This window comes from Fulvia fulva, chromosome 12 (genome assembly GCF_020509005.1).
Source record: "Fulvia fulva chromosome 12, complete sequence".
Lineage (NCBI taxonomy): Eukaryota > Fungi > Ascomycota > Dothideomycetes > Mycosphaerellales > Mycosphaerellaceae > Fulvia > Fulvia fulva.
In genome coordinates, this window is record NC_063023.1 from 114,912 (window position 1) to 129,163 (window position 14,252).

Sequence of the window (14,252 nt, forward strand, 5' to 3'; positions counted from 1 at the left end):
TGACTTGGTCAGGCATGCCTGCACGTAGCAATCATGGCTGTCTTGAGGGCTGGTGCAGATGAAAGCGCCAAGAATAAAGCCTGTAGATACATCAGGTTGAGGAGTAGTGCGCCGGCATGGCCTTCAGGATGAAGGTATTTTATGCAATGGTACGCATGCTATCTATGCCTCGGTCAGGAGCCATAGAAGTCTTATCAAGCCGGAACCTGTTTTCCACCTCTGAGATGGATTTTCACTCGCCCCCAACAATGACCCTGACTCGTCCATCCTCGAGCGCGAACCCACAGATGTAGTTGCGAACCTCGGGAGATTTTGTACTCTGGGGACCGGTAGTCAGTGAGCCTGTATCTAAGGGACTAAAAGCCACCCTTCTTGCGGCTGAAGGTGTTGCACATGGATATAGTACTGTTAGGACGCTCAAAGCACTATATTGCAGAGCATTTCTGCCAAGACCTTCACATGCCGACAGCGCACCAGCGGCGAACTGCTTGTTGCACACCCTCTAAGCATTATCCTGCAGCGCCTCACAAGCGGTGACCTCCACCCTCTCCATACCATTCTCTAGCTCTCGAATGGCCCTCTCCATCCTCAGTCTCAGCTCCTGATCGGTGAAATCATCGAGGCGCGCCCGCTTCTGAATCACACCTAGGCTCTTCAACATGTCGAAGAGCTCCTGTCGAGCACTCTTGTATGCCTTGGTAGCTGGGCTGACCCGAGCGATCTTCTTCTCTGGGCCTTGATCTTGGGCATCCCCCTCGCTCGAGCGCTTCTTGGGTGTGACTTTCTCCGACTCGGGACGGGGCTCGAGGGACTTCTTCTCCTGTTCTTCTGGTGCAGTACTGGCGGCTTTCACTGGGACCTTCTTCGAGACAGCAATCTTGACCTTGAACTCCTGATATTCTTTCTTCACCTCGATCTTGGCGGCTGGGGTGGCGGTCGGGGCGGTCTTCTTGAGTATATTGTTGCACCGTGTCTCGAGCTGGTAGAGGTTTGGGATGCTGTCGGCGTTATCGTTGGTGAGGAGGATCTCGAGCTCGGCGTCTGGGTTCTTGTCGAGTCCCTGAATGCAAGCTTTGCCCTCCTTGCTGAGCTTACTGACGTCCGCGCCTTGCCAATCGGGCGTGATCTTGTGTCCTGAGAGCTGCACACGTGTCAGCATGTGCCTACAAGGCGCGTTAATGTGAGACCAAAAGGCAGATTAACACAGAGGAGCTGTGCTAGAGTCATGAACTGGCGTGGACTGCAGATCTAGTAGTTGATCTGGCGGGACGTACCTTAAGTCGGAGATACCAGATGGTAGGCACCTGCTGGTTTCCGTGCCTAGACGACAATGTCAGTACATCTTCCAGATCCCGGAGGGTAGAGTAACCACTTACTTGAAGCCCAAATTGAAGAACTTCAGGATAGACGCCTCTCAGACCGGGAACGACCTCAAGACTACGCTTCTAGAAGACTTCGCCGGAGCTGACGACCACTTCGCCAAAATCTGTAACAGCGAACTTAGTGCTTCTGCTGTCGACCACGTTGTTAAAAACCTCGGAGTCTAGTATATTGTTAGCCGCAATCTTGGATAGTATGTTCTCGTACAGCCATCACACAGGAACTGGCAGAGTCGAGTCTGGCATTGGCGACGAGAGACAGCTCGTAAAAGTGGTCATGTTTGCTGATGTACTTACGGAGAACTGGGATGTTGTTCTCGAACATGGCGCATGCTCTGAGATACATGGTCTTGTTGCGGAAGGAGTGATGCTACGCACGTGTGAGCATGTGTTGAAGCATGTGCGGTACTCGAGTGAAGGCCGTTTTGCGCCGGTGCGCACATGTGCTGAGAGCATATCGGAGGGAGGAGTGCGCGAAGGATCGTGTTGCTATGGATCGGGGATTCACATCTGCGGTACCGTACTCGTGGATCTTGCCATCATCGCCGGTCAAGATGAGGACGACATTGGACCAACCCATTGCTGTGACAAGAGACGCCATGCCGACAGTGGTGGTGGTGCGCGAACAGAAATTACTGAACATGGGGATGTTGTGCGGTCAGTCATCACTTGGAGTTGTGGTGGGAAGAAATTTGTGCGAGCTGGCTCGCTTCTGTGCGGGACAGCGTTGCCAAGCTTTCACGTGTACAAACGCTGCGCCGCTATCCCTGCGCAAATTCGATCGACGCGCATGATTGCGAACGCGGGGCTACAGCTTCACAAAGAGAACGCGAAGCGTGCGCGTGCCCAAGCGCCGTCCCTTGCAGCGATACTGCGCCACGACATCACTGCAAAACCTCGTGCACCCAGACTCATGGATGTGCAGCTGCACCGCGAGCAAAAGCAAGTTACACTCGAAGCACGAGCACGATCAGGCTGTTATATCATGGAATAGACAATGCATTGCCATCCTTGTCCAGATATGCCGAATGAAGCGCACCGGGCCAAATTTGATCATGAAGATGACGGATCCTACTCGCGAGCGCTTCCCGCATACGAAAGTCGCTCGGAGCCTCGAGGTACAAGTGTATTATCCTTCAAAATGACATGAAATGGTTCATGATTCGCAGCCCAAGAGGCAAATGTACCCAGCCGTCTACCATACAGCACATCCATTAAATGTGCTAGGCGCTTGTCATCGCATGGTGACTTGCTACGCATTGATTCTACCTAACATCTTTCGTGTGCATTGCAACAAATGCATGGTCAGATATGTACACTGTAATTGACGAGAGTTCGCGGAGCAAAAAGAATCACGGAAGGGAGACGAAAAGATCCGCCGTCTGACCATAATGTCGGCGAAAATGGCAAAAAAAGATTGCTCCGAATGGCGTTGCGATATTCCTTATACCCGCCCCCAGGCTCTCCAGGACTAGTACCGACCTAGTACCTGAAGAGGTTGAGTAGAGTAGAGCCGGAGTATCCGGGTCGATCCAAATAGGCATACACTCCTGTGGTTTGAACTCGAATCACCGAAATCGCTAAGGGACCCGCGGCCGAGAGAAGAAAGGTACGCGCAGCCATCCGGGCACCCTTGCGGATGTGAGGGGAAAGCTGGTGTTCTGTTCAATACATAGCTTCAACTCCACGACCCTCACAAATAAGCGTGGCCCTAGTTCAATTCTAGGAGAATGGGTGACCACGAGCAACAGATTCGGCGCACAATCCGACTGTTCTTTAGGTTAGTGAAATGGCAAAAAAATTAAAAAATTGAGTAGTATTGCAATGTCTCTAATGCTCGTAGCTAAATCCAACCTACTCCAGTATACCAATGGTAGTTGCATGTGAGCCAATGGATATACTGGAGCCTGGAAACCCGAGGTGGAGCAGAGTCGGCATACTCGAGTCATATCATGCGAATACACGTTGATGATATGGCTCGAGTCACCAGTCGCTAAAGAAGAGAGTCACGCGCAACCAGTCGGCCAAACTTGCGGACGGCGAGGGGCGAATTTCTGAGCATTTTGCTTATGTAGCTCTATCACTAGCGGCATTCGTGACGAGTGCAACTTTCGGCTTGGGGCAAAGTGACACTTGCTCACCTTCGACTGACAGACCCAATGCTTGCAATATGACCGCATAGAGAACTTTGCTGCTGGGAACACATCTGGGCTCAGCTCTCAAATGAATTGCCAGCCTGCGGAAGATGCTTGGCCTTCAACGCAGGCGCACACACGCTCCTCGTCCCACAGCCTCCGTCCAGCAACCCCTTCAAGAGAACGGCAAGTAGCCAAACTCCTAGAGTCGTGACTTGCGGGCTTCAACCATGTCTGCCCATGCTCACACGTCACACTACACCAGGCTAAGGTTTCGAAAGACCGCTTGGTGATGTGGTGGTTGCGTTTGCTCAAGTCGATCTACATCATCTCACATCGATACTCCGGTCTGGTCTCTACGTGCGTTCGATCGCTAGAAGGCAGTTGCGCGGGTACTAAACCCACTGCAAACCCGGATTATCAGTCTCAGCAGGCACACCCTGACCTTGATTCGGCCCTACAGCAAAGCCCATAAACAAGCCATTCTCACGATGCGCCTCCAGCGCAGCTTTGAACAGTACATTGAAGGCTGGAGTCCCGAATCCATACTCGACCCAGTTGTCCACTGGAGCCCCGCCTCCATGGTTGTAGAATAGGAGGAACTCGACACCGCCTGCTCCCCATACGCCAGCAGCCTCGATGTCGGCTTTCACAGTCGCTGGGCTGACGCCTGCATCGGGCAACCAGTAGCGGAATCGAGGCCGGGCTCTGGCTGCGGACAGTGCGAAGGTGCCATATGGTCGGTTAGAGATCGTACTTGAAGTGCCGAGCGTAGCTAACGCTACACATAATATGAAAGCTGCGAGTACAGCGTGCATGATCGCGGTAGGAAATCGTAGCAGTTCTCGTCCTCGCCATGGCGCCAACTGGTCGTTCTACAAGTACTTCGTAATGCTTCATAGACCCAAGGTAGTAGCATACGCCACTCGGGCACCGTTCTCCCGAATCTCGTGTGTAGCGGTCCATGTTTTTGCCACGAGGCAGGAGTGTAAGGACACGGGCTAAGTAGGACTTGCACTTGCATGATCTCAACAACCGATCCTTTCGCATTGCGGTCGAGAGATCCTTTTCCCTCATGCATCGTAGACGAATGTTGATCCCCGCGTCGATCGCCGCGGCCGCGGCCGCATCATTATGATTGATGATATGGGGTCAAAGCAAGAACTTGCAGTTTGGCAGTGCCTTTGTGTCAAGGCATACGCCTCTAGTCGAGGGTCTAAATGGTGGAATCAACTCGCGAGACCGTTAGGCATTTATCCTACGACGAAGTATTATGCTGAAGGCGGTCCTGAGAGTGATTCTGTTGACTCCGTGAACTGATCAAGCCTCGCCTAGCGTAGAACAAGCTTCTTCGTACCGGTGAAGATATGTGAGCGAGGCTTGCCGTAGAAGTATCGTAGCCTTGATTCAGTATTGAGCTGCGACTTACTTGCCGTACGCTTTCCCCACCTCTCCGCAGTCGTATGCGGCACGAACAACGTGGAGGATGCGGCAATTATCCAACATCGCTCGGATCCTTCTTGCGTGTCAGTTCTTCGCATCAAAGCCACGCGATCTCGGATCAACGACAACCGACCTAAGCGCAAAAGTCCGATGTGTACGATCTCTTACCTGCGTACGGGGAATACCGTACTGTACAGCCGTGCTCGCAGGGTTCGCGAACGGATCGTTCGAAGAGAGTCTGTGTCTTGTCGACGGGGATATCCAGGGACTTGGAGAGACCCGCATGCATTATACAAACCGTGTGAGCATGGAGAGCACGCTTCAGGTCGCGGCCAAAATTGGACCCCATCATGTCGCACAGCTTCATCTTCGTGACTGAATCGATATTTACATCCGCGACCCTCCTGGGGCAGAGGCACTTGTAGTTTCCCAACACAACAGGAATGCGCTGTTGCGGCGCTGCTTCGACCTGCTGGGAAGGGCCCGACGGCAAGGATTTGGCTGCAACGTCGATGGCTTGGTGCATCGCCTCGTCAGCCTGGGATCGTAGCGCACTGGCGCTGTTGAGCATCTCAAAGGCTATGGTATCTCCCCTGCTCAACGCCTCCATATCCAGCACTACGTCTTGTCACTCAAAAACACGTCCCCTCCGGCTTCTCGTCAATCCCACACACACATGCACCAGCATCACCCCCAATCGCCCGTCTCCTTGTAGCAACAGATATCTCCACCCTTCCCATCGGGGTTCGGGTGTGCAGGGTTGGCGGGACACTTGAAGGCTTGAAGCTGGCAATCAATCGTCGTGCAGCAGGATCCCTTCGGCCAGATCAAGAGAGTGTTGTTTTCGGGGTAGAGTGGATCGAGCATCTTGAAGACATTGACGGTGCAGATCGTGTCGTTGATCGGACCTGGGTCGGGCTGGCGTGTGTTGGCGGTGGCTGTTGTGATGGAGATGAAGAGGAGGGAGAGGAGTTTGCGGAGCATCTTGACTGTCTGCTTGGACGGGTTTGGTGATGGGGTTCGTCAGTCAGTTCGTGATGTGTAGTTCAATACAGCGAGCGAGATGCAAAGAGCTGAGAGTCATCAAGCGCCATCATATACCGTATACTTCTCAGCCATCGGCTTGGTGGCTTTCCGAGGCATGACGGCAAGCGTATGTGATCGTCGTGGGATCAAAGTGGTCAAAACAGTTGATGAGCCCGTGATGTGCAGCATGTTGTGGCATCATGTGCATGTCTGGAGCTGAGACATCCTGCCTGTATAGGACAGAACCAATATCACGAGCAAATGCTTGTTGAGATGAAGTGAATGTGGGCACTGCGGGAGAAGACCAGCAGCGACTAGCGCGATTTAGCCGAAGCCGAACTTCGAGGTCGCGACAAGGTGAGCGTGATGACTTGCGACATTGAACCTGTCTCCCTGCTTCAATCGCATTCCTACACCCAAACAGTACAACATATCGACATTGTAGCGAACAAGATGGGCGAAGAACCGAAGAAGGGTCGCCTGACCCTGTACGAAAACCTGCTCTCCAAGGACACTCTGCGCGAGATGCAGGCGAGGGACGCAGCAAAGATGGCAGACGAGGCCAAGAAGAAGAAAGACGGTACCGTTCTATAGAGTCATCACATATGGAAGAGCGGATGTGCTCACGTACTTGCCGCCAAAGCCTCTCTGATGTTCAAGCCGACAAACTTGGGCAAGAAGAACACCAAACCAGCACCAAAACCGAAGCCGACATTCGCATCAGTACACAAGAACTCCTCGAGTGTATCCACTGGACCGCCGGCTACGACAGACGCGCCAGAGCGATCGAGCACACCCCAGCAGCAATCACAGCAGCAGCAGGCGCAAAAGCGAGGATTCAATGATTGGCTTGCGAACGAGGACGAGGAGTGGGAGTACTACGAGAAGCCGCGGCATGGCCAGAGCGGGAAGAACAGGAAGAAAAAGAAGAGCAAGCAGGCGCAGGAACAAGCCTGGTCTTGGGACGATCTGTACGATCCATCCTTGCCTGTGAACTTCCTTGCATATCCCAAGTCTGATGCATACTACGACGTCAATGAAGCGTGGAAGCAGAGACTGTACGATGCTCGGAGAAGGGAGAGGCAGCGGAAAGGTCAGGACAAGAAGCGTTCGTACAGCGACGACGAAGATATGCCTGATGCCAGAAGTCGTATGTCTCTAATCCCAGAGCAAGACAGGCAGATGCTGACATTCGCAGGGCCACGAGCTGGTATACAGTTCGCGCCGCCGAGCAACATCGACTTCGCTCCTCCCACAGCGTCGAGCTCAGACGGTCCCTCTCGAACACACTCCACGGGTCTTTCACGAGATCGCGATGACCGATCAGCGCCGTCCTATCCGCCCCCGGTTGAGATCAACCAAGAAGAGACGGCGGAGGAAGTATACGCACGGCGCATGGCATTGAGTGGAAGACCCGTTCCAACACAACCTGCAGCCCCCTCACCTCCCGCTGTACCGCGACCCTCGCCCATCGCTGCTCCGGTACCACCACCTCCAACGAAACCACTTTCGGCGGATGCGGAGGAGAAACGAGCGAAAGCTGCTGCACAGATCGCTGCCATCAAAGCGAAGATGGCAGCAAAGACCGGAAGTCCAGCGCCTGCAACAGCATCTCCTCAGCCACCAGCACAAGTTGCAGCGATACCCTCAACGAATGCGCCTCCCGCGACGATAGCGACCCCTCCCCCGCCTCCGCCCGAACCTCAGCAGCCTCCAGCCCCCGCCAGCACGATCTCCGCAGCACCGACCTTCAACCCAGCATACCATGCGAACAAAGCAGCCCAGGATGAGGCGGCGCCAGAGGCGGAAGAAACGGCAGAAGATCCACATGCGCCTCGATCAAGAGCACCCGGACAAGCAGGCTTTGCAGAAAGACTCATGGCCAAGATGGGATACCAGAAGGGTCAAGGCCTCGGCGCAGACGGCTCAGGCATCACAACCGCCATCGTCATGAAAGCCGAGAAGCGCAAGAAGAAGTCCGATGCCGAAGGCGGAGGTTACGTCGCACCGGCCAATATGGGCAAGATCGTAGGCGGCAAGAAGAAGAAGAAGGTCGAGACTACCGAAAGCGAGACGGATGCCATGTCTGAGGTCATCAGACTTGAGGGTATGCTGGCGAATATGGACGTGGACAAGGAGATTCAGGAGAATAATTTGATGCAAGAAGTTGGGGATGAGCTGGGAGAGTTTGGGAAGGTGGAGAGGTTGTTTATTTGGAGGACAAACGCAGGTGGGAATGATGAGGTTTTCATCAAGTTTACGAGTCCGCTGAGCGCGCTGAGGGCTGTGAGGGAGATGGACGGGGTGGAGTTTGCGGATAATGTCGTGAAGGCGGCGTTCTTTGACGCGGAGAAGTTTGAGAGGGGGGAGTATGCTTGAGTGTATGAATGACAATCCCGGGCAGGATTGGTCGAATGCTCGTCGGGTATTCGACGGCAGAACCCGCTTCGCATAAATTGAATCTGTGGACCCGACGGAGATGGCGCTTCACATAGCCCGAGTCCAAGGCTGCTGTGGCGATAATTTGATGGCGTGCTGTTACTTAGTGGAAAGCTTCACGACACGCAGAAGGACAAAGCGTGGCCCGATCACATCTCTGCCACACCCATCCAGACTTCAAAGCGAACCTGGTCAAGTGCCGATGCTATCGAGAGCCATCCGCCAACCTCCTACCAGTCGCTTCTTCCCTCCTTACCGTGCTAGCAAGAGCCAAGGCTCGGTGTACCGCCACCCTTACGATCGGCTTCCTGCCCTACCTTCGTCATCCCACTCTACAGCTCCCGAACAGCCATATCCGTCAACCGTGCTGCATCACCCTTGTCTCGATCCTTCAGCCAGCTGCGGATCTTGCCCGGAGCCTGCTGCCCTGATACGCTTGAACTGCACTTTCCGGGCATCCTTCCAGAAACCATACTGACAACCAAGTACGGGTGCCTGCTTGGGCTTCTTGCTCTTGTCCGCATTCGGGGCTTGTTCTTCCCTCTTACGCTTCTTGGGTCCTGCTTCTGGTTTCACGGATTCTGCAAAGGCTTCCTTCTTCCCCCTGACAACTGATCTGGGTCCGGCGGTCTTCTTCGACTTTGGGGTATCTGGCCGGGTCGACGCGCTCTCATGCTCCTCCAGCTCCTTCAGACGCGATTCTTCTGCGGACTTGCGATCATTTCTGCCACTTGGTGCGTATCGCTTCGCTGTGCTTTCTGAGCAGAGGCTTTTGCTCCAGCACGCTGGTGCGGGGTTGCGTAGCGAGGAATTTAGCATGGAATGGAAATGGATAGCGCGTCGTGGCGGTACTGCGATGCTTTGTTCTAGGATGTCTCGTCGTTTTGCGGAGACTGTATATCCGGGATGAGCGGTTTCGCTGCTGCCTCGAGATGGATAGTGCCTAATTTTGTACTTTATGGTGCGGTGGTTAGCTAAGATCTATATGCGAGACTAACTGTTACATGCGGATATAGTACGGTTGGGACGATGACGGCACCACACTGAATGTCTTCTGCCAAGGCCACTTTCACATGCCGGCAGGACTAGCCACAAAATGCTCGTTGCACATGTCGACGAAAAGATTTACCTCCACTTCAAGCAGAGATCTGTCAAAACCTATTACGAACGAGGGGCAAACAAGCCGTGTGTTGCGTGACACCTTTGTTCTTAATATCTCTCCGCCCAGCAGAGCCAGAAACCCAACCGACCAGCGCAAGCCAACCACCTGCGCGGGACCATTCTACAGTCAGGTCGATGGATACTGGACGGAGAGACAGAGCGTGGTACTTCCTTAGCAGAGTCCACATTCCACGACCTCGCAATTAAGCAGAGCACATGAAAGTCCAAAGTTGCGCGCAGCCGTTCAGCCAAACCCGGGAGGACTTGCGACGAGGGTGGGGGGTTTCTTGCGGGTTTATCAGGCTCCAGGGACTCGATCTTTGTGCGAGTGAATGATGCGATCTTCTGTTTCCATTACAGCTTTGGGCGTCTCGACAGTTTCGAGTCTTGGTGAATTCCCCTCGCCAGTTGAATACAAAGAAGCAACAAGCAATTCCCAAAATCAACATGACACACGCGCATTCGAAATGGCGCAGAACATCGAGCCGACCACCTGGACAGAGCTGGTCGCTACTGTACGTTACAAGGCCGAAGGTCTCGAGATTGCCATCGTCTTCCACGACTGTCAACAACGCGGACACAACGACATTACGCTACTCTATGGTGCATACGCCATCCTCGAGCATGCAATGGACAAACCCCAGGACCTGCCGGAACGTGGCAAAGCACTGTGTGCTTTCACTTGAGACGAGGTTTGGCTTGATCGCAGGCCGGGGTTACCTTCTCGAAAGGCAGACTCAGCTGCGTACACGTCGGGAGACCATGTACACAACGTTAGCATAGAGAAGTCTTGGTACTAGGCGCTTCACTTCCCGCCGGCTGCTGAGAGTAGCTACCCGAGCAAGAGATACTCCAAGCTCCCAGAAGATTCATTGAGCAATACGAGGCGCATCAGTTCGCGGCATGCCAAATTACTAGCAGCCGCCTTTTCTGCTTACTAAGTGCTTACCATCAGTGTAGCAAAATTCAGCGACCTCGAGTTCTGCTCGTTATAATATCCTCACAGTCCTCCCTCGTCAAAGTCCCCACCGGCATCCACGCATCTCCCTGCTTCCTCAGCTGCATAGCAAACGTTCCAGGGGGCTGGGAAAGAATCAGTGATGCTTCCACCCCAACATGACATCCCAACACTCACCACAAACTGTGCAGCCTGAAGCATCTCATGCCGCTCCATCTGCCGCCAACAGGGGGTGGCTGGTGAATACAAAAGCCACAGCTAGAAGTGGATCAGAGGGGCGACTCATGTGTTTCGGCTCGCTGGCGATTGGCCCGTAATAGAATCAAGCTTCACGCAATACAGAAGCGAACTCTTCGTGTTCTTGTGAAGTCCATTGGCAAGGCCCATCGCTCTGGATCGGGATATGTGTTCGCCCTCGTGCTGGACACCCTCAGCGAAGCAACGATGCGATTAATGTCGGTGTACGTTTCACAGTTCCGTAGCACAAGCACTGTCGCACCATGTAACCGTGTCGAAGCTGCTGTACAGACTAGATCTCCCGGTTGAATGATGGGCGTACAATGCTGTTCCGAACGCAACGGGCGCAGAATGATTCGCTCGAGCTTTTGGCGATGACCGTCTCTGGATACAATGGCAGTCTTTCCGCTACTATGATCCACGCGGAGTACAGCGCCGTGATAGTATAGCTCGCAGGATAGCTGTTGCCCATCATAGCTGTAAGCATGACTAGGATCCAGGCGTCCTGTCTCGAAGACGTCCTAGTCAAACAATGGCGATCGTAGGTCTAGTACCGAGCTTGGGAGCTCAATATGTCCACCAGACGGGTTACTGTTTCGAAGCATGTTGCGAAGAAGGGTGCCCGAATGCCCAGTATCAATGAGATGTCGGGCAAATCGTATGTATACTTCGGTGGTCTTAGCACTGTAGTCTGGCGTGATCTTTGCGCCGCGATCGAAGCTGAGCAGGGAGTACAGCCGGTCGCGGGGGTCGGAACAGTTCATACCAGCGCAAGCACTCAAAGCATGCAGCAGATCGTGGGTGTCTCGGGGTGGCGCAGTGAGGATGTCCTCGCCCAGTCTTCCGATTCGATGTACGTCTCGGAGGCGCTCATACAATCCTTTGTAAGACAGCCAGGCTTCTCGGAGCCACTTTGTCCTCTCTTGCTGGGCAGGGTCTGTTCGAAGCAGCATGAGCTCCAGCGCGAGGTTGACGCACTTGACTAGTCGCACAATGTTGTCCCCTTGCGTACCAGATGCATCGATTGAACAAGGTCCCCAGTACATCTTCCGACGTTGGTTGCTGTTTAGCTCCTGAGCTGTCCAGCGACGACTCCAGTAACGCCTGGAGGCAAGTTGATGCAGTATATGTCCTTTCCGCATAGCCAACGACAAAAGCCTTGGAGTTTTGTCAAAGACCGCGGCACATGCCTCAACGAACCATTCCTCGCCTGAAGTCGTCTCCGGTGTACTTGGAATAGCGAATGAAGTGAGAGCATGGCAGATAGAACAGCTGAGCGATTGTTCATCTGGACACAGATCCTGTCCATCATGAAGCAAGGCCGAGAGCAGGAATGTCAGCGGAATAGCAGCATCTCCATCGGCAGAAGTCTTTGTGCGCGCCTCGGCTTGACCAATGCGCATGAACATGTCGAAAGTCGCTCGATCCATCGACTCAGTCTCGCCTTCTCCAAGCCAGAGTAAGACTTCGGATGCCTGCTGGAATATGCGTGCCATCGAAGCTACTTGCTGGCTTTGTTCTTCGCTGTTGCTCTGATCGATGCACACTGCGTCAATGCACAGGATCCGTATCTCAGACTGTTCTCGAAGCCGCCGCAGGCCTTCGAACAGGTTTTGGGTGACATAGAAAGGCCTGTCGTTGACCTCAACGCTACGAGTGAGTCTCGAGTCGCCGTCGTTGTTCATGCCCCAGCGGTAGGATACTGCGGCATAGCAAGGCTCTTCTGTGATTGGCCTCTGTTGCATGGTACAGAAACAGGGCTGCGGGATGTCGTATTTTTGGCGCAACCATCGCCTTCTCTCGTAGCTCGTCGCAAATGTTTACAAAGGAGACCTCCTTGCCAGGGCTGCGAGGGTCCGGGCGAAGTGACAGCTGCGACGAGGCGCTGAGCCACGAGACGATTTTGTAGAGTGCAAGGCTCGAGTCAGGCCAGGTGCCTTCGATCACGGCTGGAACAATGTCGTGGAGTCGAAGAGTGTTGTTGACTTCAGTACGGCGTACGAAAAGCAAGAATGTCCCCAAATACCCCCACTTGATCCACCTTGCAACAAAAACAACGGCAGGGGCAGATGGTCGCTCCTCCAGCACGATAAGCCCAGCATGTTGTCATTACGCCGACTCCAAGACGACGAGACGTGTCTTTGTGCTTCCGAGCACCTCGATCACGTGTATATACCTCCCTAGTCCTTCGTCATCGTCACCGAAGCCACGACCCAGAATCATACCCCGGCACAAGCTCCCAGCAACGTCGCGTGAGCACAACAACCATTGCACTGCACGGCGAAGACCTCGATCATGGACCAGCAAGTCAGCCGCTTGGTCGACAAGGCATGGGATAGGCTTCAGACCTTACCGCAAAGCAAGAGATACCTCATCGCCGTCAGCGGCATCCCCGGCTCTGGTACGCCTCGCCAGACCACAGCAAGTGCAACCCACGCCTGACCTTCTGACCAGGAAAGACCACACTAGCAGCCAAAGTCGCCGACCAGCTGAACGAACGATGGCGAGGCGAATCAGCAGCCCGCACACCGCAAGAAACGATCGCGACCATTCTCCCCATGGACGGCTACCACCTCACGCGAGCCCAACTCTCAGCCATGCCTGACCCGCACACCGCGCACGCTCGTCGGGGAGCAGCCTTCACCTTCGATGCGCCGGCGTTTCTGTCTCTCGTCAAGAAGCTCCGCGAGCCCGTTTGCCCGGAGACAGTTACAATCCTCGCCCCATCCTTCGATCACGCCGTGAAAGATCCCGTCGCAGACGACATACCCATCCGCCAGAGCGCGAGAATAGTGGTCATGGAAGGCAACTACCTCTCCCTAGGCAGCGGATCGCCAGAGTGGAAAGAGGCCGCTGAGCTGATGGATGAGCTGTGGTTCGTGGAGGTTGCGCGCGAGACGGCGAGGCAGCGGTTGATTAAGAGACATGTTGAGAGTGGGATTGCGAGGGATGAGGAAGACGCGGCGAAGAGGGCGGATGAGAACGATTTGGTTAATGGGGATGAAATTGTGGCTGGGAGGTTGGAGGTGCATGAGGTTATCACGTCGAACGAGCATAAGGCGTGGACGCCGGAGCAGCAGGGGGTTGAGAAGGAGAGGCGTGGGTCTGAAGAGGAGAGGAGGAGGAGTAGTATGAAGGAGGTTATGTAATGTTGCTGTTGCAGCGCGAGTGATCTGCTAGTATTGCGCTGCGCTGAGTGGTTTGATAGGACACATCGATCTAAGCGCCAGGGCGCGGTCCTTACACTCGTCGTTCCTTCATTATCTGCAGCGATCAGTCTGGGAGGACATCAATAGCGACAAGACCGACTATCCTGCCTTCAATGCTGCACTTTCCCAATTGGCCGATGATGTCATTCCGCCCAAGTCCATGCGCTGAAACCAGGGGCGGGCGACTTCGAGAAAATTACCTGAAACCGTAACTCTGGCGAACAACAACAAAGAACATCTGCTTGTGAACATACCCACCCAGACT

General features: G+C 54.1%; 8 protein-coding genes across 8 annotated transcripts; 3 read left to right on the top strand and 5 right to left on the bottom strand.

The window, feature by feature from the left end:
* Nucleotides 1–502: 502 nt before the first annotated feature.
* Nucleotides 503–2,022, bottom strand: CLAFUR5_13405 (uncharacterized protein; the record flags this gene model as incomplete). Its single annotated transcript, XM_047912553.1, has 6 exons — nucleotides 503–1,141; nucleotides 1,275–1,320; nucleotides 1,377–1,396; nucleotides 1,470–1,543; nucleotides 1,677–1,749; nucleotides 1,888–2,022. The coding sequence occupies 6 exons, from the start codon at nucleotides 2,020–2,022 to the stop codon at nucleotides 503–505; spliced, it is 987 nt and encodes a 328-aa protein (XP_047768613.1).
* Nucleotides 2,023–3,909: 1,887 nt separating this feature from the next.
* Nucleotides 3,910–4,332, bottom strand: CLAFUR5_13406 (uncharacterized protein; the record flags this gene model as incomplete). The annotated part of the gene is made up of 1 exon (XM_047912554.1): nucleotides 3,910–4,332. The coding sequence occupies one exon, from the start codon at nucleotides 4,330–4,332 to the stop codon at nucleotides 3,910–3,912; it is 423 nt and encodes a 140-aa protein (XP_047768610.1).
* Nucleotides 4,333–5,644: 1,312 nt separating this feature from the next.
* On the bottom strand, nucleotides 5,645–5,941 carry CLAFUR5_13407 (uncharacterized protein; the record flags this gene model as incomplete). Its single annotated transcript, XM_047912555.1, has 1 exon — nucleotides 5,645–5,941. The coding sequence occupies one exon, from the start codon at nucleotides 5,939–5,941 to the stop codon at nucleotides 5,645–5,647; it is 297 nt and encodes a 98-aa protein (XP_047768611.1).
* Nucleotides 5,942–6,349: 408 nt separating this feature from the next.
* On the top strand, nucleotides 6,350–8,362 carry CLAFUR5_13408 (DNA-damage-repair/toleration protein, chloroplastic; the record flags this gene model as incomplete). The annotated part of the gene is made up of 3 exons (XM_047912556.1): nucleotides 6,350–6,563; nucleotides 6,627–7,133; nucleotides 7,182–8,362. The coding sequence occupies 3 exons, from the start codon at nucleotides 6,350–6,352 to the stop codon at nucleotides 8,360–8,362; spliced, it is 1,902 nt and encodes a 633-aa protein (XP_047768614.1).
* Nucleotides 8,363–8,794: 432 nt separating this feature from the next.
* On the bottom strand, nucleotides 8,795–9,241 carry CLAFUR5_13409 (uncharacterized protein; the record flags this gene model as incomplete). Its single annotated transcript, XM_047912557.1, has 1 exon — nucleotides 8,795–9,241. The coding sequence occupies one exon, from the start codon at nucleotides 9,239–9,241 to the stop codon at nucleotides 8,795–8,797; it is 447 nt and encodes a 148-aa protein (XP_047768615.1).
* An 809-nt stretch (nucleotides 9,242–10,050) lies between these two features.
* On the top strand, nucleotides 10,051–10,269 carry CLAFUR5_13410 (uncharacterized protein; the record flags this gene model as incomplete). Its single annotated transcript, XM_047912558.1, has 1 exon — nucleotides 10,051–10,269. The coding sequence occupies one exon, from the start codon at nucleotides 10,051–10,053 to the stop codon at nucleotides 10,267–10,269; it is 219 nt and encodes a 72-aa protein (XP_047768971.1).
* A 1,030-nt stretch (nucleotides 10,270–11,299) lies between these two features.
* Nucleotides 11,300–12,523, bottom strand: CLAFUR5_13411 (uncharacterized protein; the record flags this gene model as incomplete). The annotated part of the gene is made up of 1 exon (XM_047912559.1): nucleotides 11,300–12,523. The coding sequence occupies one exon, from the start codon at nucleotides 12,521–12,523 to the stop codon at nucleotides 11,300–11,302; it is 1,224 nt and encodes a 407-aa protein (XP_047768970.1).
* A 550-nt stretch (nucleotides 12,524–13,073) lies between these two features.
* On the top strand, nucleotides 13,074–13,927 carry CLAFUR5_13412 (ATP-dependent kinase-like protein; the record flags this gene model as incomplete). Its single annotated transcript, XM_047912560.1, has 2 exons — nucleotides 13,074–13,179; nucleotides 13,233–13,927. The coding sequence occupies 2 exons, from the start codon at nucleotides 13,074–13,076 to the stop codon at nucleotides 13,925–13,927; spliced, it is 801 nt and encodes a 266-aa protein (XP_047768973.1).
* Nucleotides 13,928–14,252: the final 325 nt, after the last annotated feature.